Raw genomic sequence first — 27,015 nt, forward strand, 5'->3', positions numbered from 1 at the left:
ATAATAATAAAAATAATAATATAGTGCCAATTCCACTCTGTAGAGTGCTCTAGGTGCTGAAGGAAGAGAAAGTGAAGGAGATAAAGAACATACAAAATTCTACATAATGAGTAATCAAAAGGAGGCCTTAAACAGGTGAGTTTTTAGACTGCTTTTGAAAGAGTCTGATGAAGAACAATTCTTTATGGCTGAAGGTAAGTTATTCCACAAGGTGGGAGCAGCATGGCCAAAGGCACGTGTGCCCATATTGTAGTGAATCTTGGAATTATAAGAGATTCTCCCAAATGCACGTGATTTGATACCTAACTTATCTTGAAGTGCTGACACACAATTTGTACAATGAACAAGAGTGTGTTATATTGACTGGTGTCTCACCCTTACCATGCTTTGGTGCTTGCATAAATCTTACTTTATGTCTCAAGATTAATTCTCAATATTCAAATAGGCTATCTATCAAGTCCTGGATATCACATTAGTCAAATCTGAACAAACTAGACAAAATTAATAGCAAACAAAAACAAAATTAATAATCTTATCTGTCAATTCGAAACAGAAAAAAATGAACCCTAGTGAGATGCCAATTCATGGAATGGTAGAACATAGGTTTAGAAATGAAAGGTTGACCTTTTTTGCATGTATTTATGTAGACATTGGTCAATTTCCTGAGGAAATTCTAATTTTCTGATGCAAACACAATGCTCATTGCAATCAGGAAGTATCACAAATGTTGCTGTTACAATCAAGAAAGAAACCATACACAAGATTCAAGTTATGTTAACTTTAACAGGAATGAAGTCTTTCAAGACAGAGACTGGAAAAACTTGGTTCTAACTAAGCAGCATCCACTGTCATTTAACCCGTTGAGGACGGTTTGATTTTGCTACAACGCACATTTCCCATTGACAACTCCCCGAGTACAAATGTATAGGTACTCAGGACTCGTCCTCAATGGGTTAAACAAGCCATGAACGAACAACTTCTGTCTGTTATAAAATCCTTTGTGAAAGCTCCCTCATTGTACAAATGCTACTCAAAGATGGGAGCGTGGGAACTGCAAAAGAAAATGTCAATGCCCTGTCTGATGAGGACATGAATAGTCAATACCTCATGTCTGGATGCATGTTGTGATTCAGGAGTGCACTTCATAAAGGAAAACAGACAAGAAAACAGACAGTGGGGGGGGGGGGGATGGGGGAGGGTCCAATTAAAGTACAATTCCCCAGGTATACACCACTACTTGAAAACTGCACATTTAATAATTTGTTTCCAAACATTTGCACACTCCAACATCTTACCTGCAATTTGTAATTTAAAGTATTTCACCATTTGCTGAATTTCAAACATCTGCAATTTTCGAGAAAGGTATAAGATCATTGATAAAAGAGGGAATTTCTCGTCAGTTTGCAAGAATGACAGGCAAAACTCTTTTCCTACGGTATTATATTTCTATGATGAAGAGTAATGCACAAAATAAGGTTGGCAGAATGTTCAGCCTAACTCAAATGCAGCATTCCAGAATAGCATGTAGGATCCTACATCTATGTAATTAATGCCACCTGTTTATAAAATCTCATGCCTTTATACAAGAATACAATACAATATTTCAAGTTGTGCTTTAAAATATGAATCTCACAGCTTATAATTCAAAAGTGATTTTATTTTTCAACAAACAAACAAACAAACAATTAGACAAGTTTTTATTGACTCCTTAACTGAAGGTCAGTGTTATCAAAATACATAAACCCTAGCGCTCTCTCTCTCTCTGTACGTATCTATCATTTTATTTTTTTATCTTTCCTGCTATCTTTGATTTTCTTCTTCTTCACTACATTCTCTTTTTGTTCCTTTATTCTTTTTCTCCACTTCTTTTTCTTCCTCATTTTTCTCCTCTCTCCACGTAACTCTCCCTATCTTGTTGATGATGTTTCTCTCATAAAAACACAGACACTTTCAGCTAAATATTACACTACAAGTAACTTTAATAGCTCTTCTGCTTTCTAAACGCAGTAAAACAAATGGTATTCAAGAGAGGGAGAAATATTGACATTTTATCACTGAAATACACAGAGACCTGTCACAGCAAAGACAAAAGAACAGTGACTCAGCATAGCAGAGCCAAACACACATGGCACACAAACAATTAGCACAGCGTATTAAAACTGAAGCATTGTACGGTACCTTGAAGCCATCTTCTGTCGACATACATCTTGGCGCACAGGATATCACCCCCGGCGTTCCCGTCTGACTCAGAGTTAAAATCTGTAGGGGGGTAAAGAAGAGGAAACAGGGGTGAATGTATGCATTGGTGGAGGGGGGGGGGGGGGTAGGGAGGGGGTAGGAGGTTGATTTATTAAACAATGATTTCTATCCACCATCATGATGGTATACAGTTTGTCAAAAGGGGGACGAAGGGAGAGGCGAGTGGGAGTGGGTAAAAGAGAAGATGATATCACACAGAAATTCAGTCCACGATAACAGTACGTGTTCAAAAGGGAATTACAGGACATGGGGGGGGGGGGAGCAATGGAGGGCAGTAGGGGTGGGAAATTGGTTGGAGGACCAGAGGGTGGGGTGACGAGTAATATAGAGGAAGATAATGGTGAGATTCAGTTCATGATCATGATGGCATATGACAAGAAGGGGTATTGGGAGAAGAATGGGGGTTGGTTGGAGAGAGTTGCACATTGGGGGGGGGGGGGGGTATGAAAATAATGTTATAATGAACACAGTTTGAACACACTTAATGTGCGTGGAGGGGGTTGGGTAAGAGTAGTGTGGGGATGGGAGGGGAGATGGGGGCAGTTGGAAAGGGAGTTGTAGCAACTAGAACTATCACTCATTGTGATTAATATACCCCCACCCACAACTGAGGGAATTAGCTCAACCAGGACTAATTTCTTTTTAATTTTTTAATAGCAAAAAATGTTACCATGGCAATGCACTGTTCAAAAGTGAATAAATGTATTGCTCACTGTTAGTCATATGTCCCACATCTCAAGTCAAGTGCTCAAAAACTGAGTGAGCAAGATAAATAAACTGACAATTTGTATGGTTTTCATTAAAAATTGTGTGTTATCATGGCAACACAATGTTGGACATTAAGAAAAAATGAAGTTTGCACAATAGCCGTTACATGTGCAATTTCAAGCCAAATGATAAAAGGCTGAGGGGCTTAGTTGAATTCACAATACCAGTGTATCATTTTCATTCAAAATATATTGTTACCATGGCAACACATTTTCAACACTGACAAAAGATTTTTTGCACATCTACGTAATGTAGAGGTAACATATGCCAAATTTGAAGCCAAAATGCTATAACACAGAGAGTTAGGAGAATCAAAATGTTTGCATGATTTTCATTCAAAATGCACTGTTACCATGGCAACACATTGTTCCACAATGATGAAATACGAAGTTTGCATATCTCTGTACTATAGTGGTTGCATGTGCCAAATTTCAAGCCAAATGCTCAAAGACTGAGGGAGTTACCTGAATCCACAATATTTTTGTATGATTTTCATTCAAAATATGCTGTTACCATGGAAACGCATTGATCAACATTAACAAATGGTTAAGTTTGAACATCTACGTACTGTAGTGGTCACATGTGTCAAATTTCAAGCTAAATGCTCAAAGACTGAGGTAATTACCTGAATCCACAATATTTTTGTACGCATTTTAGTGAAAAGATGCTGTTACCATGGCAACGCATTGTTCACCACTGACGAAAGATTAAGTTTGCACATCTATATGCTATAGTGGTCACATGTGCCAAATTTCAAGCCAAATGCTCAAAGACTGAGGGAGTTACCTGAATCCACAATATTTTTGTATGATTTTCATTCAAAATATGCTGTTACCATGGAAACGCATTGATCAACATTAACAAATGGTTAAGTTTGAACATCTACGTACTATAGTGGTCACATGTGCCAAATTTCAAGCTAAATGCTCAAAGACTGAGGTAGTTACCTGAATCCACAATATTTTTGTATGCATTTTTAGTGAAAAGATGCTGTTACCATGGCAACACATTGTTCACCATTGACGAAAGATCAAGTTTACACATCTATACACTACAGTGGTCACATGTGCCAAATTTCAAGTCAAATGATTAAAGACTGAGGGAGTTAACTGAATCCACAATATTTTTGTATGATTTTCATTCAAAATATGCCGTTACCATGGCAACACACTGATCACCACTGACGAAAGATTAAGTTTACACATCTACGTACCACAGTGGTTATGTGTGCCAAATTTCAAGCTAAATGCTCACAGACTACGGGAGTTAGCCGAATCCACAATATTTCTGTAAGCTTTTCGGTAAAAAAAACTCGTTACCATGGCAACGCATTGTTCATCACTGACGAATGATTAAGTTAACACATCCATATACTATAGTGGTCACATGTGCCAAATTTCAAGCCAAATGCTCAAAGATTGAGGGAGTTATCTGAATCCACAATATTTTCATTTGATTTTCATTCAAACTATGCCGTTACCATGGCAACACATTGATCACCAATGACGAAAGAGTAAGTACGCACATCTACGTACCACAGTGGTCACATGTGCCAATTTTCGAGCCATATACTTAAAAACTGAAGGAGTGAGATTTATCTACACATTTTTGTATGATTGGTTAAAAAAAAAACTGCCGTTGCCATGGTAACAGATTTTTTAACGCACACACCAAAGATGTTTTGGCACAACTATATAGTACATTGATCACATATCCCAAATTCAAACTGAATTGTCACAAAACTGAGAGAGTAGTTCGATCCACAACATTTTGTAAGATTTTTATGAAAATCTGCCGTTGCCATGGCAACGCAGTATGAAATACTAATGAAAAAGGTGTCTTGCACATCGGCCTGTGGTAGCAGTCACACATGCCAAATTTGAAATTGATTGCTCAAAAAATGAGAAAGTTGTTCGATCCACAAGATTTTAGGAAAATTTGCCGTTGCCATGGCAACGCATTATGCGATATTAACGAAAAAGGTGTCTTGCACATCTACCTTCGATAGCGGTCACACATGCCAAATTTGAGGTCAATTGCTCAAAAAATGAGAGAGGAGTTCGATCCACAAAATTTTGCAAGATTTCTTTAAAATTTGCCGTTGCCATGGCAACCCATCGTGCAATACTAACGAAAAAGGTGTCTTGCACATCTTCCTTAGATAGCGGTCACACCTGCTAAATTTGGGGTAAATTGGTTAAAAAATGAGAGAGTAGTTCGATCCACAAGTTTTTATGAAAATATGCCGTTGCCATGGCAACGCATTACACGATACTAACGAAAAAGGTGTCTTGCACATCTACCTTTGATAGTGGTCACACATGCCAAATTTGGGGTCAATTGCTCAAAAAATGAGAGAGGAGTTCGATCCACAAGATTTTGCAACGGACCGACCGCCCGACCGCCCGACCGCCCGCCCGACCGACCGACCGACCGACCGACCGACCGACCGACCGACCGACCGGCCACCCGACCTCAGAGTGATTCCTATATACCCCCCCTACACACTATGTGTGGGTGGGGGTATAATGACAGTCAATCCATGAACTCATAATGTAACTGCAGGGGGGGGGGGGGGGGACAGGACAGGGGAAGAGGGGAGGGTGGGGTGCAAGATTGAAGGAACTGAAGGGAAAAACAACTTCGTTCCGGCCAAAATCTCAGTATGCACAGAATTACATCCAGGCCAGTCCAGGGGAGGTATCGTACTTTGAGTACATGCCAGTTGCTTGTTTGATTCTATTTTTGATTCCCTTCATCCTTGACAGATTATGCACTATTAATAGCAGTGCCCACACAGGCTGGTAAAGACGATCCTCTCATAGACTTTGAATACACAATGAACACAAAAATTTCAATAAACGCAGCTATTTAAAAAGACATGTTACATGTAATTTGCTGCATTCTTCCTTGAAACATAATATCTTCTTGCTATTTTTTTTAACTTCTTCAGCAGAAAATGCTTGCAAGCACAAAACAAATAGTTTTTTTTTTTTTTGAATGCTTGACTAGTGAAGTGGGGCTTAAAGGGGAAGTCCGGACGATTATCAGCCGTTTCGTGTGTAAAGAACAATATTTCATGAACCTATTACCCTTTTCCCGACGAGAAAAGACCATCAGATACATTTACTATGATTTTTTTTTTAAAATAAGGTAATTCTTCATGTTCGAATCCGTCGCGAGCTGCCCTTCGTACTATCTGTCCCAGGATGCATTGCGCGTGACGTATCGGGCGCAGTTTCCTCAGCTGAGAGCACCGCGAGCGAAGCCCAGCTACGCATCGATCTCCCATTGCACTGCTGACTGCGGGCGGTATCTGCATGCCTGCATAGGTGTGCCTTGTCGGCGCTACTGCAGGAGACCGTACACCGATTTAGGAGTGCTGTTGCCAAACGCTGAATTCCTTTATTCAAATAATCTTCGTTATATATCTATATAAAATCTTCAAAGATTAATGTAAAATAGTTGCAATGCTATAACATTTTCGTTTAAATTGAAATATGTATGTATTATAATACTGCCGTACTTATTAGTGTCCACCCCATCACTTACAATGCATTAGCTGTTGTCGGGCTGTGCAGGCATACATTTACGTCTGCTGCTGCCAAGTGCTATCACAATCCGCGATCGTTTTTTCGACTTCTGAGTGTGAACAATCTGAAATCAGTCTGTCAATGTCAGAATTATTGCCTCTTTTGTTGTCCGAGACTGTTGAAAAGTGTGTCTGACGGTGATAAAATACGACAGTATACATGTAACTTGAACCGAGGAAGAAACGCCAGCGCCAGCTTGGTACCGCCGCCGCGCCGCGCCGGTAACTACGACCAGCAGCCCAATACACACAGCGTAATCGGGCTGCGTGTTGTAGCATTCAGGATCATGTAAAGGTAGTATCGTGGATAGATATCAATTTAAAATCGAAATATTTCTTCAATTTGAAGACTTACTAGTAAAGTTGAAGTATTGACAACACCCTAACACTTGACACATCGGCATTTTTTTAATGAAGCAATAGATCATGCCGCGTGCATCCGCTGTGTGGTCAGAGACTGTTGAGCGGTACGCTACTACCGCTTGCTTGGCCCGTATCACCGTTGCTCAAGCAGGGCTCCCCCGAGCCAGCTGACGCTCCAAGCAAAAAGCAATGTGAGGATGAAACGTCACGCTGTCACGTGATCTTTCTCGCCGGCGTACAGAAATCGAACGGTTACGATTCAAAATTAGTGATGCTAAAAAATCGATTGTGGCGAGTTGGGAGGGTCTTTTTCAATGAAACTTAGTCATTATGGTCCTTTATTTATGTAGATTTTGGTTGATTTTTTTCAAAATCGTCCGGACTTCTCCTTTAAGTCAAAAGGCAGTATTCAAAGTCAACCCTCCGTGCCCCACTCATACCAAAACCCATAAAGGATTTGGAGAAATCAAATACATATTACAATGTATAATATGTATTACACCTAGAGATATAAGCACAGAGGGGAACGCTTTCGCATTTCATTTCCCATTGTTCACCATCGTTCCCATTGCTCACACAGATGGATGCACCTCGTGTGTTCTTGGGCAACCAGATTTGGTACACAACCTATCAAAAGGCATTCGACTTGACGACATGGATACAATGGATATAATGCCATGTATGGATTAAAAGCACCAGTCCAGTGTATGTACATTGCGCAAGCTGTGAAGTATCATAGCTGGAGTCCCGCTGACAGATAATATACTCCACCCTGTATTTGTTAAAAGTGCAAATGAATAAATACCACCAAGGTGACCTCCCTGAGACTACCAGGGCCCCGTTGCAAGAAAGTTGCAATCAATTGCAAATAATTGCTCATTTTGAAACAACCATTCTGATTCGCTCAGGGTCTGCCCTATTAAGAAGACATGCATGCAACAATGATTTTGATTGGCCAGTGACAATCAGTTGCAAGTTGCGTTTAAACGCAAAGTTTCTAGCAACGGGGCCCAGGACTATCTGTATGGGTGCATTAAAAATGTGGGGACATCGCAACTGTGAATAATGTTTGATGCAGCTCTTTAAACAGCTTGTTCAGTGTTTTTTCAATTCATTTGGTGTATTTTTAAGTCAGTTGTAGCTAGAGTTTTTTGTTTTTTTTTTTTTTTTTTTACTTTCCTGATGTTTGCTAATTGTGAGCTGCAAGTGTATTGCAGAAGAGACACATATTCTTGAATCAATTTTGGGTTAGGCTTTAATCTCAATCCCTCCAAATCACCCAATTACTGTAAAATCTTAAATTTTCAAGTGTACTGTAATGTTGGCAAATTTTGCAAGGAGCCACGATTCACGAGACTATCAGAATCTAGAATGGTACTGTACATGTGTGCAATGGAACAATATCACAGAATATCCATCATCACTATGATCAAGATCATAAAAGAAAGATTATGAAAATGATAACACCAATAATAATCATCACCACTACATAAAATGCTGATAACAATATGTAATACTATCATTGCTGTTATCATCATCATTTTCATAATTTGAAATGCGATTTTGTTGACCTTCCGTAGTCTCTCAATCCCATGGAGCCTGATCTTTATGGGGGTCCTGACATTTTTACTATCATATCAAGCTCTAGTATACACTAATTTTTACACCTGGGACTAGAGGGAGTTTGCGGGTATCAAAATAAATTGGTGCAAGGACAACACAAGTTCATGCAGGGAAGAATTTCAACCCAAGTTGCCCTGGTTTGCCCTGGTTTGATGACAGAATCCACGGTTACATTGGCAAATACATTACACAGTACACGCTACCGATGCACACTATTAATTTCACAGACAATGTTCTTTGAGATAAGTACAATGTATGTAATCACACAAAAACACATTCATGCACCTGTGTCCTTGAACAAGATGCTTTTATGCACAATGCTCTTCTCTACTCTGGTGCAGGTTAATTACCAATACATGAATGCTACTGCTGGATAAGTTGAGGTGCATTCACATTAATGGTGAAATATCACAATATTTTGAGTTCAGTAATTCCTGATGTGGAGGTGTACATACAAGTACACCACAAATGTACATTTTACAAAACACCATGATGGTATTTTAGAGTGGTACAGTAATTCAAACCTTACACAATAAGCATGTGAGATTTGAGTGTGAATTGAGGCCCAAAATAGCATCAACTATACAGAGGTGTACTTTTCTTGCGTGACCAAACACATTCCCTGTCTTCTTCCTGTAGATGCACAAGGTGTACAATGTATGCACCAGTGCAGTATTTGCCTCAGAGAGGCATACTTTCAGGCCAGACATTAAAGGCAATATTTACCATTTGCAGATGAAACAAAAACCCAGCAGTAGTGCTTTAAAATAGTTCTAGAATGTGAGTTAGTGATAGAAACAACCGCTGTAAAAATCCGTATTATCGATATTGTATTGTTAGATACACCTTTGTACACAAAATGTGAACTATAGTAAAAAAAAAAAAATGTTTCTAGACTAAAACCATCGACATGTAGAGTCATGGTTTATTAAGAAAAATACTTATATTTTAGGTTTTATTGCAAAAATTTCACATGGTACGATGTTTTGTGATACAGCAGACCTACACATATATATGCATAAAATGTGATATCTTGACAAATTTTTTAAATCACTGCTTCCAAAGGTAACCTGGACCTTTAAACTATAGTATTTCATGAATGAGAACAGTACAACATGAATTATCGCGGGATTTACACCGTAGTATTGTGGAATTTTACGGTACTTTATGGGAACAGTGCCAACTAAATTTTCGCAAATCGGGAATTCCCGACAATTTCGCGAGTGTTTAAATTTGCGATCGTGGAGTCCTGTACTGAACTGAGAAGTGTACACTCGTACGTCACATTCACATCGGGAGTCGATATTTTTGTGTGTCTTTAATTTAGCAAATAGCACCTTACTCGCGAAATTTGCAAAAATAAAAACCTCGCGAAATATTCGGCGTACACATTACTGTCTCGTCACAGGGGAATCAAAATTCTCTCATCAGGCTTGACATCAGTGGTGGCATAGTGACCCAGGGCCACTAAAAATTGATGTAAGACCACTAAATTTCCACAAAGGTTATCTTTTGGTGCACATAACTGGCAACAAATATATTCAAAATGCAATGTTGTGTCTTATCATTTTGGGCCAATACACTTTTTTCTTTTTTGTGGGGTGGGGGGGGGGGGGGGTTAACAAAACATCAAATTTGGGGGAAAAATAGTGTTGACCCTTAAATCATTACAGGTACATTATTTTGTATCAAGGTATCACAACACTTGTCCAGCTCAGGAGACAGGTATTAGGATCCGCTGCACCAGACATATTGATATCTCATGTATGTAGGCATGAATAGCCAAATCTCCAAGACAGAGTAAATATGCACAACGTCCTAAATCCAATGCACACAATGAATGTCTGACAGTGACAGCGCTATTCAGGCACATGACAGGGTTACATAATCTTGGTTTGAATTTTGTTTTATCTTTTTTTTTTATCGAAGCAAATGACCTAATGAATATGAAGGGATTGTATAGATTCTGTTGAGCCCTTACTTCAGGTTTCAAACCTTTTCTGGTGAGATAACAAGAAACCTCAAATGACAAATAGCATGTAATTCCAAGAAGATTTCAACGTTTATATAATAAATATCTTGTGAAATGGCTAAGATATCCAAAACAGAGCGATCCTAATAAAAGGTGGGACCTACTTTTCATTGTGATGGCTTTGTCTTATTTTGTTGTGGAATGTCTCAGCCATTCCAAAACCGATTTTCATCAAATAAACTTTGAATTCCTCTCAGAATGGTATGCTCTGTACTATTTCATACGAGGTTTCTTGATATCTCACAAAAAGTTAAAAGCCCAATTTTTACCTCCACCAATATTACAATGTACAATTGTATTTACCAACTCATACAACTAACAGAGCCACTTTTTTCTCTGTTCCTTTTCACTTCGATATTAGAATGAACACATCTTTAAAATACAGACAGATGTGAAGATTGTGTTTTGTTTTATAATTGGCATTGCTTTGGTTCATTCTCCTTACATGTTTGTACATTGTGAAAATAATTAATCAAATTTACAGGAAACATCACTATACTAGTTCATCCATTCTAACAAGTCCTCTGATGGTGATTATAAAAGGAGTATGGCAAAAAAAAAAGTATGGCAAAAAAAAAGTAACTCATTAAACACTGGAGTGAGTTTGTTTAATATTCTATCACTGCAGTCAAACAGACATATAAAGTAAGAGCTTGAATTAAGACTAGCTGCGATGATTAACTTGGTGATAAGAACAGGAAGATTAACAGGAAAAGTACTGGGATATGTGGTGTGAATAACATCCTCTATGGGGGCCTGTGAGGGGCTTGACCAATCAGCAGGCTTGATTTGTGGGCATGTCACTGGGAACACTCTACTATCTCATTTTATCTCTCATTTTCTAGTAGTACTTGTAAATATTGACTTCAATTGCGTCAGATTCCATGGCGAGTGCAAGTCATGGAAATGCCTACCTCATGACATATGATGATCTACTGACTCGACATTCACCCCCTGTTCAGATGCAAGCCAGTTTATATCAAAACTCGATAAAGAAATGACGCATAAAGAATCATTGTATAGCTGACAGACTGTTCAGATGCTACTCTCGATCAGTCTGGAAAACATTGTATAGATGTGCAGTCTCCCACTGCACATGCTGAACATTATGGTCATGAGTGGCAGATATGGGCTCCTATTGAAGCCCCGCCCAGTTATACCGTTCCATGGTCGCCATATCTTCAGACGCACAGTGGACACGATGGAATGCTGATTCATTATCGAGATCTGTGATGTACAATAGTTCGAAACGATGCTCTGACCGTCGTTTCATTAGTCAACATTCAGACGTAAGAATTCATTGTATATACCGTTTTTACATACAATGTACAGTACATATGTACAATTAATTTTTTTTTTTTTTGCGTCTGAACACCCTGTCTGTCTGGGGTGTCCTCAAAGATTTTACTTTGAGGTCCTTATCTCTGAGTACACTGTACATATTGACTCATCGTGACTTGATAAGAGTCTCTTCAAACACTGCAAAGGCTATTGACATTATGCCAAGTTTTCCTATTTACTGGCTGTCCCACTCTGGTAACAGTTCCAGTGACCTAAGATTGGCACCAAATTTATGCCCCTTTCCTATAGAGAAGATATATAGGGGCCTACTCGTAACCCTCCACCCTCCTCCTCCATATTTTTAAACTGTGTAGCACCTTTAAAACTCTCAACACTGGGAGGGTAGAATGCTTCAAACCGATAATTTTTTTTTCTTCCGAACAATAATGCATGCACAATTCAGTACTTTGATGGAATTGATGCTCTACAGACACAAAATGGCAGCCAATAAAATCTCAAATAAAAGTCTATGTTGTACTGCGTCGGGGCTAATTTCTGAGGCATCCTTGTGTGCCATTGAGTCAAGTACACTGTATTAACAGAAAATAATTTGTGTTCCATGATGAATAGCTAGGCAAACATGTACAATGTACATGTATGTAACTTTTAATAATATATTATTTACAATAGTCCCATTCATCTTCCAGTGTGATAAAGCATGCTAGACTGTTGGGCTACAGTATCTTTTGACAATGCTTTAGTCCCTGAAGCTACAACATACTAATTCTAACGTGTGGATAAAAGGGAAACAGTTGTTTGGTTTGATTGAATAGAATGAAAAGAGGGTGCGGTCTACACAGCCAAAAAACTGTTTTGATATAAAATGGATGCATGGAAATCATGTTTTTGATTGATAATCTACATGTAGCATATCTACAATTGTACACCCTGTGATAGGTTCATAAATATCTCAACGACAATTTTTGTTTATTCAATGCTAGAGTAATGCAGAACTATACATTTTGCAAAAGGGTGTAAATTACTCATCTATAAATTCTGCCATGCTCCAGTGGCTGAAACGGGGGCACCAGGGGCGCACACACCCCCCTTTATTTTTTTTTTTTTTTTGGTTAAAAGAAAAGAAATGAAAAGAAGAAAAAAATGGGGGCTTGAGCACCCACTACTACCCCCCCCCCCCCTTTATGGAAATAGTTACTGTAGTAGAGTAATATATTGTGTTCGGTAAATTGTAATTTTTGTTATATCTAGTATTATGGTATAATTTGTTCGTTTCTTTATAAAGCGCATTGAAATTCTTTTCAAGTCTAAAATGCACTTTATTTAAGAATTTGTTATTATCATTATTATTATCATGGAATTCCTGGATCTGCCCCTGCAGTCTGTATGTATGTACAGATTTAAGTATACACAATCAGAGCTTTGTCGTTGCTTTCTTCTTCTTTTTTTTTTTTCTATAGATAGATCAACTCCACTCTAGTTTAGGATTTAGAATATGACACAACCAGAAATATCCACTGTATAAAATGTACAGTTTTGAAAGAAAACTCTCACAAAATTTCGAATAACAACTTTCTTGAACTACATACAAATTGTACGCACCTTTTACAGTGTACAATATGTACTCGGTATTTGTACATGTATTTATCCTTTTGTGGTACAGTGATTCTCTACCTAGGCAGGCTTCTAACTACAGCTGTACAATTTCATCATTTTGCAGTGTATAATTAAGAGACATCTCTGCATGCAGGTGTCCTATATTTTTTCTCATACATGATGAATGCGGGTGAATCGATTCAGCTGAGAACACAAAGGCAGTAAAATTCCAACAGATGTTTGATAAAGTACATACAATGTGCAAGTTGTATGTACATGTACGTGCACGCATGTCCCAGTTATTTCCACAAAACTAATTTCCTCAGCAAACATACAAAGGGATATGGGGTGACAACAATGACAGCTAAATCAATTCAAGCATTACGTGTGAACAGATGAAATGGTTGTGTCTGGCTCTTATTATTTACAGATGTATGTTATAAAGCTTAACATTGCAACATTGTCAAGTTGGAATTACTTCAGCTTCAAGCACCATTAAAGGGGCATAGTCCCGGTAGTGTAGATGGCGCTGTTGATGCTACTGCCGATCACCGTTAGCATTGATACGAAGATTGCCGAAATTGAGCTGTCATCAAGAGTAAAGCGCGTAGGTGTTGCTAAGTAACGTTGCCTTCGTTGTCTTCTCTGCGCATCACGCAGTCTGTAGCAATGCAAGGGTGCGTGCATATGTGCTTCTTATTATGACATCACAAAAGAAATTTGCTAAAGCTGTCATCCCCCTGAGCCGAATCATGAGCCGAACTGAGATCGGACCACTGACACAGTGGATCGGACTTCTTTGGACTCGGGAAAGTGGGCCAAAGCGTAAGCGCCCAAGAGAAGTCGATAGCATAGGTCTCTATAGGAAACTTGCACCGTGCGCCCGCGTACGCATTTGACTAAAACACCGGGACCATGCACCTTTAAAAAAAAAAATCAGAACTTGGAAAATATCATTCTCCTTTTGTTTCGTTTTTACAGACATGAAAAAGTTCTGTTTCCTACTGTTTGGTTTTCATAGAAAACAAATTTGGCTAGAAACTCTACGCTCTTAGAGAGTTCTTGAATTCTATGCCTCAGGGATAAGCATGTGACTTGAATTACTCTAACAGACACAGGTTCTGCACAAAAATATTAAAAGTTTTGCAAATAATATGGGGTACAATACACCCTTACATATAGTAATTGCTGCATTATCAAGATTTAAACATGCACTGTGCTGGTAATTCAAAAACACAGCATGAAATCTTCTGTATGTGTAAATGAAAGCAGCAATTATTGCCATGAATGCATGCTTCTTTATTCATCATTCGCTCGCTTCATATCACATATTTTATTGCGTTCTGGAATGTGATGAATAAATGCACCAATGTTATTAATCAAAACTGCAGGGGAGGGGTGGGGGTGTTTGTGATTACGTTTGATGTACAATGATAGTCATGCATATTTCACCTGATGGTACATGTACAGTGTATCATATTTCAATACAAATGTGATCAGTTTACAAAGAGAATGCAGTTCCTTTTTTTTTTTTTTTTAGAGTATCGCTCTGTACACTACAGGTGTGAATATACTTCCCCACCCACCAAAAGCCCAGTTGCTGTGAATGAATCAGGATATTTGTGGTCATGTGGTTTGTGTACACACATTTCCTTCAAACAAACAAGCAAAACATTTTCATCAAAATATTCATCTGACTTCTACCAGTTGTGAATCCTCCATTGTGTAGGGCTACACAGTACACATGATGTCAAATGGTCTACATCTAGTAATCCTAGTAATCACTAGCCTCATTTGATTTTCATCTTTAAAACCCTCTAGTCACTACTGAAACATTTTCCTCAAAAAATTCTTCCATTTGCTCTCCATACGTATGTTTCTAAATTTTTTCTTTTCTCCCTTGCCCTTTGCACCCCTTTTTAATACTCACCAATTCATCTACCCCCTCCCCCCATCTACATTTGTACAGTACACTGTACTAGTTACTTTGTGAATGCCTGTTGGGGGGGGGGGGGGTGAAGCTTTATAAACAAAACTATTCTACGGTCAGGAGATGGGGATGATCTTAAAGGGATCATATAGTCTTAGTTGAAAGCTAATTTCAGGTTTCTAACATTTTTGGGTGAAATAATGAGAAACCTCTTATGAAATATGAAAGAGCATGTAATTCTATGAGGAATTAAATGTTTATTTGAGGAAAATTGGTTTTGAAATGGCTGAGATATCAAAAAAAGTGTGATTCTAATAAAGTGTGGGACCCACACTTTATTACGATCGCTTTGTTTTACTTTGTTTTTGGATGTTTCAGTCATTCCAAACCCAATTTTCATCAAATAAACTTTGAATTCCTCTTAACATGGTATGCTCTGTACTATATCATAAGTGTTTTCTTGGTATCTCACAAAAAGTTAAAAGCCCAATTCTCATCTCCACCAATACTGTACCATCCCTTTAAAGTGACACACATCAGGAGACACAATCTGATCTCCCTTTTCCTTTAATAGATTAATCACATGCCTCAATTCTAATCTCAAACCTCGTCCCACACCCATGCTCAATCAAGGGACGAATATCTCCCTGGTCACTGTCTACACTGCCCAATCTAGTACACTGAATACATCGGGCTGTCCACCTACAGTCAAACCTGTCTATAGCGGCCACCCAAGGGAGACGGAAAAAGTGGCCGTTATAGCTAGGTGGCCACTATAGACAGGTAATTCAACTTTGTGTGCATTGCTTACATGTACATGGATCATCGTTGTATCCTTACATGTACATGTATCAGGGCTGCCAACACTGGAAATTAGTTGAGAGTGAGACTCCCATAGGCCAATGCTATAATTTAGGAGTCAAAATGAGTGAGATCAATAGAAATGCATGCAAATGAAATAAAGTTTTAGAGTGAGAAAGGACCAAAATGAGTGAGTCTCAAGCTCAATGCGTGATGAGTTGGCAGCCCTGATGTATGTGTGTATGAAATCACCATGTGGTTCATGCATTAATATGGCGGTGTATGTGGATGAAATTGTTGCACAGTATAATTGTCATGAAGAAAGCTTAACACTAGTGCTGAATGAGGGATGAATGCAGCTGTGGCGATTACTGAACGTTGCCCGCACGACTACAAAGCAGCAAAAACACGCTGAATCATCGGCTCTTTGGCCGCTATAGACAGGTTAAAATCTACCGCGGGAAACAAAATTTGTGGCCGCTGGCCGCGTTAGACAGGTGGCTGCTATACACAGGGTCTTTAACATGGCTTTTCTCTCAGGGGGATTTTTCAGTGGCCGCGATAGACAGGTGGCCGCTAAGGCAGGTTTGACTGTACAATGTACTCAGATAAAAGGATATACAGGGCACAACTTTGCCTACAGTGTATTAGTCAAATCCACGGGGACAGGAGAAAAGCCTTTGAAATCTGTGAATTTCAACTCGTTTCTAAAATTGCAAAATGTTTACAGCCTCAGTGCACCAACCAGGGCTGGAATCTGTTTCCAACTTAACCAAGTATTTTGATTAGTGCCAGGTTGACTTCACGGCTAGGTTGACTGTCTCTACAATTTATTTGTACAATGTGTACCTATGGTAGCAGAAAACACTGTACATCATGTACAAATTATGTACATGTACAACCAATTCCAACTTGTTTTTTGATGGCAACCCTGGCTGCACATCAGATCATGCCTGACATGCAACAAGTATTAAAAAACTAAAAAACAAGGAAAAGTAGAAATTACGCGGTGCGTAATATATGTCCCCGCCGGAAGCAGCATTTTGTAGCAAAATGTACAATACAGGTCAACAATCAAGGTCAAAGGTCAAAGAAGTCAAAGGTCAAAATTCTGTGTAGAAGTTTTGAAGCCCTCACCTAGTGCCATCACATAAAGCAAACGGAATCAAAATCGGGTTAGAAATGGCAAAGGAGTAGCATTTTGTAGCCAATGTACAATATAGGTCAAAAATCAAGGTCAAAGGTCAAAGAAGTCAAAGGTCAAAATTCTGTGTAGAAGTTTTGAAGCCCTCACCTAGTGCCATCACATAGAGCAAACGGAATCGAAATCGGGTTAGAAATGGCGAAGGAGTAGCATTTTGTAACCAAAGTACAATATAGGTCAAAAATCAAGGTCAAAGGTCAAAGAAGTCAAAGGTCAAAATTCTGTGTAGAACTTTTGAAGCCCTCACCTAGTGCCATCACATAAAGCAAACAGAATCGAAATCGGGTTAGAAATGGCAAAGGAGTAGCATATTGTAGCCAATGTACAATATAGGTCAAAAATCAAGGTCAAAGGTCAAAGAAGTCAAAGGTCAAAATTTTGTGTACAAGTTTTGAAGCCCTCACCTAGTGCCATCACATAAAGCAAACAGAATCGAAATCGGGTTAGAAATGGCGAAGGAGTAGCATTTTGTAGCAAAATGTACAATATAGGTCAAAAATCAAGGTCAAAGGTCAAAGAAGTCAAAGGTCAAAATTCTGTGTACAAGTTTTGAAGCCCTCACCTAGTGCCATCACATAAAGCAAACGGAATCGAAATCGGGTTAGATATGGCGAAGGAGTAGCATTTTGTAGCCAAATGTAAAATATAGGTCAAAGGTCAAGGTCAAAGGTCACAACTGAAATTCTGTGTAGAAGTTTCAAAGCTCCCATGTAGTGCTGTCATATAAAGCAAACAGAATCAAAATTGGCTCATAAATGACGGAGAAGTATCAAACTGAAGATTTTGATCACACACGGACGCACACACGGACGGACGCACGGACGGACGGACGCACGGACACACGGACACACACACGTACGGAGCCCGTTTCATAGTCCCCTGCTCGAACTCGTTCGGCGGGGACAAAAAAAACCCAGAAAAAGCACCTATTGAAAACAAATGTAACACCATTAGTGTGGAACTGCAATACTACAAAAGTGGCTATTTTTGCGCGACTAATTTTTCGCGCTTGGCCGGGTAAGAAGAGTTTCGCGTGTTTTTAATTCCGCGGATTCAAGACATCACGCACAGGAACATTATGGCTGGCAAAAATATTTGTGTGCTTTTATTTTCACGGTAGTTTCTGGTTGCGCGAAATGCGCAAAAATTTCAACACCGCGAAAATTTCCACTTTTACAGTATACATGTAATTATACCGTTTGCACCCGTATGTGCCAACCCTCATGAGTGATAAACAAACAAACATGTATAACAGCCCTGGAAGAAAGCACTGTGATCTAGTGTGATCCACATTCCACAGACTGATCATGCTTGCAGTGTATTGAATTGTACAAAGGAGCAGAGTATGTACATTGTAGTATGAGCATGGCAATTTAGCTGTACTGTAGCTCCATGGTATGAGCACAAAAATGTTATTTTTGGGGTTAAAAACAAACACAAACAACATCAACAATAAAGTGAGTGATTCTGAAACTCCTGTATAGATCACATATGGACTCATCTTTGCATGGAAGAGAAATAGTCAATGTTTACATGTTTTTGTCTTTTTATTAATATGGACAAAGAGAGTTTCAATTTCTTGCACCCTAAACCCCAGACATTGTTTAAAATACCCTACCTTACTTCAAAAGAGCAATACTGAGAACTTGGCTGCATTTATCAACTTTCCCATACACGTTTGAAACATGTTTAAAAAAAAAAAAGATGTACAGTACCATCAAAACGAGTTTGTAAACACCTTATCGGATCGTGTTTTTCAAGTTGTTGCATTCATCTACTCTGTCGTGGGTCGATCAGGAGACCTTGTCACTGTGCAGCTCCATTACGTACTTGCCAGTGTAGTTGGCAGTGGTTTGCATTGAGCAGGTCTGAGCTATGAATTTTTTTTTTTGGTAGCATTTCAGAAATGCGTAACTACAAATCTCATAATCAAAACAGATTTGATCAACTGCTCAAAACTCTTTGAAAGTTGTTTAGAAACCTTAATTCTGCACCAGAAGTGAGTTGATACGTGTAGATGAACCGGTCCTTGATAATCCTTCACACATAAAATGTCCTTTAGGCCTTTGAACAAGTATCATTCATAAAATCATCAGTTCACAGAAAAAAATTTGCTGTATAAATTATCAACTCTGAAACTCACAGGTTACAATGTGTTAGCAACCAACTCGCAAAATTCATGAAAAAAAAAAAGACTTTGTGGCATATTTGGCATTTAACTCTATAAACTGGCATAGACGAAAAGTGTATTAATTTACAGTCTATGGGTGGCTCTTCAGCATAAAAGATGACTACCATTGTACAGCCTGTATATCCCATGCAGCCATCTGTGCAAGACACTGTAAACCTCATTGATTTTCTTTATTTATAAGCAAACCGTTAACATCTGGTTGAGAGGAACAAACAGCACCATCGAACAGGCTTGAAAGTAGTCCGTCTCGTATTTCATATCTGTTATTCTCATCATTTTTGTCTGTGTATAAATGGACGTCTGGTGTGAAGACATGACATCAAAAGTCCATGGCTGCAAACCTGACATCACTGCATGCACAGTGAGTCTGAAAAACTGTCATTTTTTTTTTTTTTTTTGCAAGAAAGCGTTTAAAAAACTTTGTTGACATCCTTCCTACACTGTAAGTTCCTGTAAGTCCTATCCTGTCTGTAAATACTGTAAAGCTGGTATTTTTGCATGTCTACAAGGTGTACATACAGATATTTTTGCCAATGAGGGGGTCACAGACATTGTTGCGGGATGTTGTTTTTGCAATCTGACACTAAAGGCCAAAGCTACAATTGTATCTACCTGCACAAAGATACTTAATAGGCCTATTGCACAAACCATTGCGTGTGGCAACGTTTTCATGCGTTGTTGAATTGGCAGCCCAATCGGCAATAGTGATCCATGAAATTCAAGAAAATTAAACTCTTGCAAAAAAAAAAGTTTTGACTGTGATTAGCAGAATGTGTCAAGTCCATTTGTATTTCATCGTTACCAACACTCAACAGTGCACAGTGTAACAAACATGCATGTTTTTGTAGGAAAGCCTCAACTTGAGTACTGGTACACAATTTGAAACTAAAACGTGTGGCACATATGCTGTTGCGATCACAGACGTAACCACACCCAACCTCCAAATGCAGCCTTTGCTGCCATTTTGTTTATTGAAACATTTTACCAAGAAGTACAACACTCCCTACCGAATGTAAACAAAAAAGTCTGGATCTGCACAAGATAGTATCCATCACACTAAACCTCACTAATGCTAGTCTCTCCCTCCTAGACTGCAACCTCTAGACTGACTTGTAATTTCATCAAAGTCTTGCTGTCATTTCATTTCCTGCAACATTTTACCACGAAATACTGCACTCACTATACAAACAGTCCGGGAGATGCAGGCATATGTTCAACAAACAAAGAGGACATCAGATGTTTAAATAGTCTCTACTTCTAGACTGTATTAAAGCTGTAGACTGACTTGTAATTTCACAGTCATCAATACAACGGTGTACCAGGTACATGTACAGTATTTCATACTGTAGCTCTGAGGAGATGGTCACATGATTATCATAAGCCTTAGTATAATTGTATGTTTCGAGTACTGAAAGAAGTGATGTCAATGGAAACCTTTTTCTGTTTTTTTCAGAACTTCAACTACAATGTACAATATACTAATATGGTTCAGTCTGATGAATGCTGTAGGCCTACCATACTTGTTTAACACAATTCTAATATTGAAATGTATTCACAGTTGCCACATTAAACTATGACCCACATGTATCCACACAATGTGCTTTCATAGAAAGCCAACTTCAAAACATCATTAGTATCACTTCTTCTTTTTTTTTTCAAACAGAACAACATACAATGACAATTGTAAATCATACCACACTAATTTAATCACAGTACGTTTCAAACTATTTCATCCGTCAAAGGGAAAATGGAAATTCCCTTATCAGGATTAGGCAGGATGTGTAGAATTGCCGTTTCATTTCTCCAATGTTACTGGTAACACATGGCTTCCTTCTCTTTTCCTCAGAACAGGATACAAGGACAGTAAGGGTAAGGAACATTGCTGTAGAATTATACTCATGGATGCCAACCTTGGAAACAGAAGCGCAGTATTCTGAAAAGGCATTAATATGCCATTAGGCCTACCCCAAAAGGCTACCTCAGTATTGTAAAACAACATAATATATTGGCATGCGATTATAAAGAGCATACCCCATAGTAGCAATGTATCACTTGCTTTCGTAATCATGATATATAGTGTAATGTTGTCTTCAAGCTCATTTGTGTGCAAGCATGACTTGTGTGTGTTTATTACTAGGTAGCAGTACCTGCTTGCGTTGCATGCATGACTTGTACAATGTCACTAGGAACAAAGTATAATACACAGCCCAATTGCTGTAAAAATACGACGCGGCGCTACCAGGGTGGTGCACAACAAAGCGAACACAAAGCGAACACGAAGCGAACATGGCAATCATGTGTACTCCTGATTATTCAAAATGGTCATCAGCAAAAGATGATGTACCGTTTGCACATGCTGCATATAATCTTCGTTTTTGGTAAGTTGTGAATTGTGTACATTTGTATGTCAATATCGATAATATGGAAATGAAGTCTAATTTATAGTGAAGATTGTCTTTCCCGAGTTTGAGGCGACAAAAATGATGTCAACTATCAAAACTCAACGCGATCGCCATGTTCGCTTCATGTTCGCTTTGTTGTTGTGCACCACCCTGGTACAGCCCTGTCGCTTTTTTTTACAGTGGCTGGGCTGTGTATAGTTAGTAACAAAGTAGCACTAGTAGCAGTATCTGCATGCATGCATCTTTGTACAATTGTTTGTGCTACTGAAGTCACCAAAGGCAAAAAGGCAATCTCAAAAAATGGCCTGGTACAATTGTACACCCGGTACTGATATTTGCTTTACCAGGTACAATGTATATCCCTCCCAACAAATTTTAAGAGTATTACTAGTATTACAGCAAAGTAAAGTTGGTAGTTTACCGGTACTGATCTCAAGTCATCTTTTTTATTTTCCACACAAAAAATTACAATGTGAAACTGAAAGTGTAGGCTCATCATTAGATGCATCGACTGCACGAAGCCCTTTATCTTGCGAAGCATCAACGTTGCACATTTGAATTTTGATGGAAAACTGTAGTGTACTGTGTGTGACATGATGTCTCATGCACGCTTGTGTGACAAGAGTTGTGCGCGTGCACTTCAAAAACAGTGGCGGATCCAGAGGGGGACGCAACCGGCGCACGCCCCCCCCCCTTTATTTTTCGTTAAAAACAAAAGAAATAAATAGAAAAAAATGAAATGAAACCCGGAAGTGGCACCAGAAATATTAATCACGCCCCCCCTCCCTTTACAGAATTCCTGGATCCGCCCCTGAAAAGTATCTCCATGGCAGCTAACTGCGACAGCCGCCACACCTGCGTGTGGCGGCTGTGCCGTGCTCCCATAAAAGATCTTCATGTTGAACAAACGGGTGCCTTTGCGGCGCTATATTTCCTTAATTTTTCAACAGAAACTACTAGGAATACTTACATGGGTCGATGAAACCTAAATGACTATCATCGGCGACTGTTTGATGCATTTCATTGCTTGTGATGCACAAAATGATGTCTTATAAGCAGCTCACCGATGTTCACAGAATTCACAATCACTTGCACAAGCGCACAGAATACACGTGTACTTATCGAACTAACATAAGCGAAACTGCGGGGAAGCCGCCAGGACCGCGCCTGGCGGCGCGGTCTCCGGGGCTACATGGCAGCATGATATAGGAAACCTAGATCTAGAAGTCCAGTTGTTGTTTTTTTTTGTTACTCTCATACTAGACAGTAGACTAACTCTGTTAGATTATCTATTTTTCTTGGGAGAATACGTCCCGAAGACGCTGACCACTGCCGACGGGACAAGGATATCCATGGCAGAAATATGTTTTGTTGTTTTCAGTGCTCTCGACCAATCACCGAGCTAGAAATAATTTGTGAGGGATATAATAGACTACTATTACGACCTGTATTAAATTAGATCCTAGCATGATTAATGTAATATTCTCATTCAACAGCTCTACTCAGTGTCTTTTTGATTGACAATCCAGGCCAGGGTATCAGGGCCAAGCCTATTTGACTGCGACCAGCCCCAACGTGCAGTGCAGGCCGCATCATAGCGGCGCGGTCTCCAGCTAGGCCAAGCCCATGGGCCCAGGGCAGCGGGTCACACTCACGGTTTTGCCCTCGAAAAGATTGCGGTACTAACGTAACGAGTAACGACTAACGCTAACTTTCCTTTGGCTTCAACTTGCCTTCAAGTTAAAACTTCGACTCTAATCTCGAGTCGCATCCTCAACATTTTCATAGATCTTCATCTTGGTTTTTAAATCTATGGCTGATCGTCATCCACTAGCGCCACTTTGCTCGGTAACTTTCCATGAAAAACAAACAGATACATTCATCCTACACAAGGAACCTCTATACGACATTGTACAAGTGATGCAGTGCGTTCTCATTTCGCTTTCTCAGCAAGAGCGAAAGGGATCCGATCAAGCAACAAAATATGCTGTTTTACAAATTTCCTTCTACATCAAACGATAAATCTGAGCAAGCCAAACGATACGAACCTGTCTTCCAGATTTCTGGATGGTCTTGATCATGTGGGAGAAAGACATTTTTGTCTGAAGATTACGCAGAATTATCTCGTCGATCTATTCTAGTAAAATGCGACGTCAGAGTTTCCCGTCGTCCGAAAGATGTTCAGATGAGAAGCCACACGCACGCGATACACACAGTTCTTGCTTGCTTTCACACTGACTGTGGGACATGCAATTCTGCATAAACCGATTCGATGATGACGCGATTATGTGTACGCCACATACACAGTAGACACACACAAGGCAGAATGAACATGCGCCACACACACACAGTTCCCGAGTGAGTGTAGCTCACAGAGTGCAGCTCACGCTGTGCTGTCCATGCGTACCCGGCGCTTTCCAGCCGGTTTGGTTGGGAATGTTTTGTTCAACGAGATCACGTGTATTGACCAGGCTCAGATTTGCATGGTTGGATTAAGGAGCTCCTTGGTTGGATGATGCAACGGGTTGTGGCTGCAGGAAACAGTTGTAAAACTAGCGTTATCGGAAGTACTGTCAGAAAAAAAATTAACTGAGGAACTGGACACAAATCGATTGACTGCCAGTTCTCTGCTTTTCATGTTATTTCATCAGCATCAGTTTATATTTTACATGAAGTGAAACTGTTGTGTTGACTGAAAATACATTCCCTGACCACTTATATTTTTCATGCACAAACCAGGGAGGCGATCACCTCCCCTACCCCCCGCGTAAACACACCAAACATGAAAATAACATGAAGATACTGTTAGAACCGGTGTAGTTTTACTCCGATGCGATGCGATCATGGCGCATGTGACTAAAATATTCCACAGCCTGGCTCTGACGACGTCATCAGACGAGCCCATCACCACGAGCCAATCAGATCCCTGTATCCACCGCAGTGGGCCGACGCCTCCCGGTTTACCCCGTGACTAGTCTAGGAATTCAAGCGTTAATTACAATTTTAGTTCACGCTTTGACGTACAGTATAACAGGGCCTACTTGTTTGGGGCGAACCACTTATGTTTGGTACCTAGATAATCAGGGGTGTATCCAGGATTTTTTCCGGGGGGGTCGTAATCAAAATTTTTGGACCTTTTTTGCGAGGGAGCGGAGCGACCGACCGGGGGAGGGTGTGGGAGGGGGGTGTCCCCCCTCCCACGGTAGGGAGTTTTTGAATTTTGTATCTTAAAATGGGGCCATTTGGTGCATACAAAAGTTACTTTTTCGGCATGGCAGTGCGGCTTAGAAATAAGGTATGGCATGCCATTGAAATTAACTTAGGAAATTTACGAGGTTTTTGACAATTTGCTGGAACACCACTTGGTCACTTGTTTTTTCTTGATTGTATATAGGGTAAAAAGCCCTCCAAAAATGTCTCTTACAAAAAGTGGACCTTTTGAAAATTTGGGGGGGGGGGGGGTCGTACGACCCTCCCGACCCCCCCCCCCCCCCTTGCATACACCCATGATAATGGTCCCTTCATTCTCTCTTACCTATTTCTTGATCTACATTTCATCGACAAACAGCTGTTCTTCGAAAAAAAATACATTACGACGAGATCATCACATTTTGCCTGTTTTATTGTATCATTCTTACAAAATCTACTCGACAGTTGCCGTTCGCCTTATTGGCAAACCACCGGGCAAACAGTACCCGCAAGCGACCGAAACCTTTTGGGCTTATTCACCGGTCATTACGTAACCCCGTTAAAGGGGAAATCCAGTCCAAATATAAGCTAGTCTGATAAGAAAGAGTAAAATATTACGAGTTCAAGGGGTATGATTTTGCATGATCAAAATCTGATGAAAAATAAGGAAGTTATGACATTTTGAAGTTTCGCTATTTTGGGAGAAACAGTTCTTGAACGGTGAATATGAATATGCAAATAATGTCAAAGTGTGCATGCCATACCCTCACAACTATCCATATAGTTTGTACACAGAAATCTCACAGTACTCTTCTTCATTCAAACGCAATTATGCCCGGGCTCAAATCCTCGTCTATCTAACTGATCACCATCTTCAACCAGGAATAACATCATGTTTCAGACTTTGAACAGTGACAGAAGCGTTTAATTTTAATTTTTTTTTTTTAACACGATCAATGGAAAATTGCGAGGTTATGACATGGTTAGCTCACTCATTGCGTATTCATATCCACTGTACAAGAACTGTTTTGCAGAAATTAGCACTGAAAACTTCAAAATGTCATTACTTCCTTATCTTTCGTCCGATTTCAGTCAAATAATTACAGTTACACTAATAAGATTTTACTCTTTTTTATCAGACTAACTTAAATCTGGACTGGATTTCCTCTTTAGTCCTCCAAAGAACTTCACCACATCATCGATCGCACTTCAATTTGTACAGTCGATAGATTATGATAAAGCCAATGGATGAGAAAAGCGCGAGGAAAGAAGAAGAATTAGGTCAGAATTTGTTCGCATTCTCGATGTTATCAACATGTTGTCATGCACTGGCTTCTTCGATCTTCACAGATGGTGTTTTTATATGGCGTATATACACAAACGAACATTCATTTCGAGCCGAAGAAGATAGTTAATAAAAAGAAGCAAACATTAGTATACATACATACATACAATGACATTGTAATGTCGGTTTCGATAGTTTTACACAAAAAGATACAGATACAGAGAGAGAGAGAGAGAGAGAGAGAGAGAGAGAGAGGAACAAACCGTAGAGGGAAACCTATACCATATCATTGTTTTATGGGTTTTTTTTTCAGATCTGCACAGTATATACATGCATGATTACGTAATAAACATGATACCTTCTATACTGAGTATATTTATGTATTATTTGAATTATTGTGCATCTTGCATTTAGACCATTGCATAATCTATGTGGTCAATATAGGTTTGTTGTGGTATATACTTTGCACACATTGTCATCT

General features: G+C 39.4%; 1 protein-coding gene across 1 annotated transcript in view; it reads right to left on the reverse strand.

Moving 5' to 3' along the window:
• The window catches only part of LOC139709744 (branched-chain-amino-acid aminotransferase, cytosolic-like), a 34,256-nt gene extending 10,028 nt beyond the window's left edge, over window positions 1-24,228 (reverse strand). The window contains exons 1-2 of the mRNA XM_071621700.1: window positions 24,109-24,228; window positions 2,179-2,259 (exon numbers count right to left, since the gene is read on the reverse strand). Of these exons, the coding sequence (XP_071477801.1) occupies window positions 2,179-2,259; window positions 24,109-24,156 (129 nt within the window). The 5' untranslated portion in view covers window positions 24,157-24,228. The remainder of the gene's footprint in view (window positions 1-2,178; window positions 2,260-24,108) is intronic.
• Between the last annotated feature and the right edge of the window lie 2,787 nt (window positions 24,229-27,015).

Source organism: Diadema antillarum, unplaced genomic scaffold, assembly GCF_040938485.1.
Source record: "Diadema antillarum isolate AM-2024a unplaced genomic scaffold, OU_Dant_1.0 seq00001466_RagTag, whole genome shotgun sequence".
Taxonomy (NCBI): Eukaryota; Metazoa; Echinodermata; class Echinoidea; order Diadematoida; family Diadematidae; genus Diadema; species Diadema antillarum.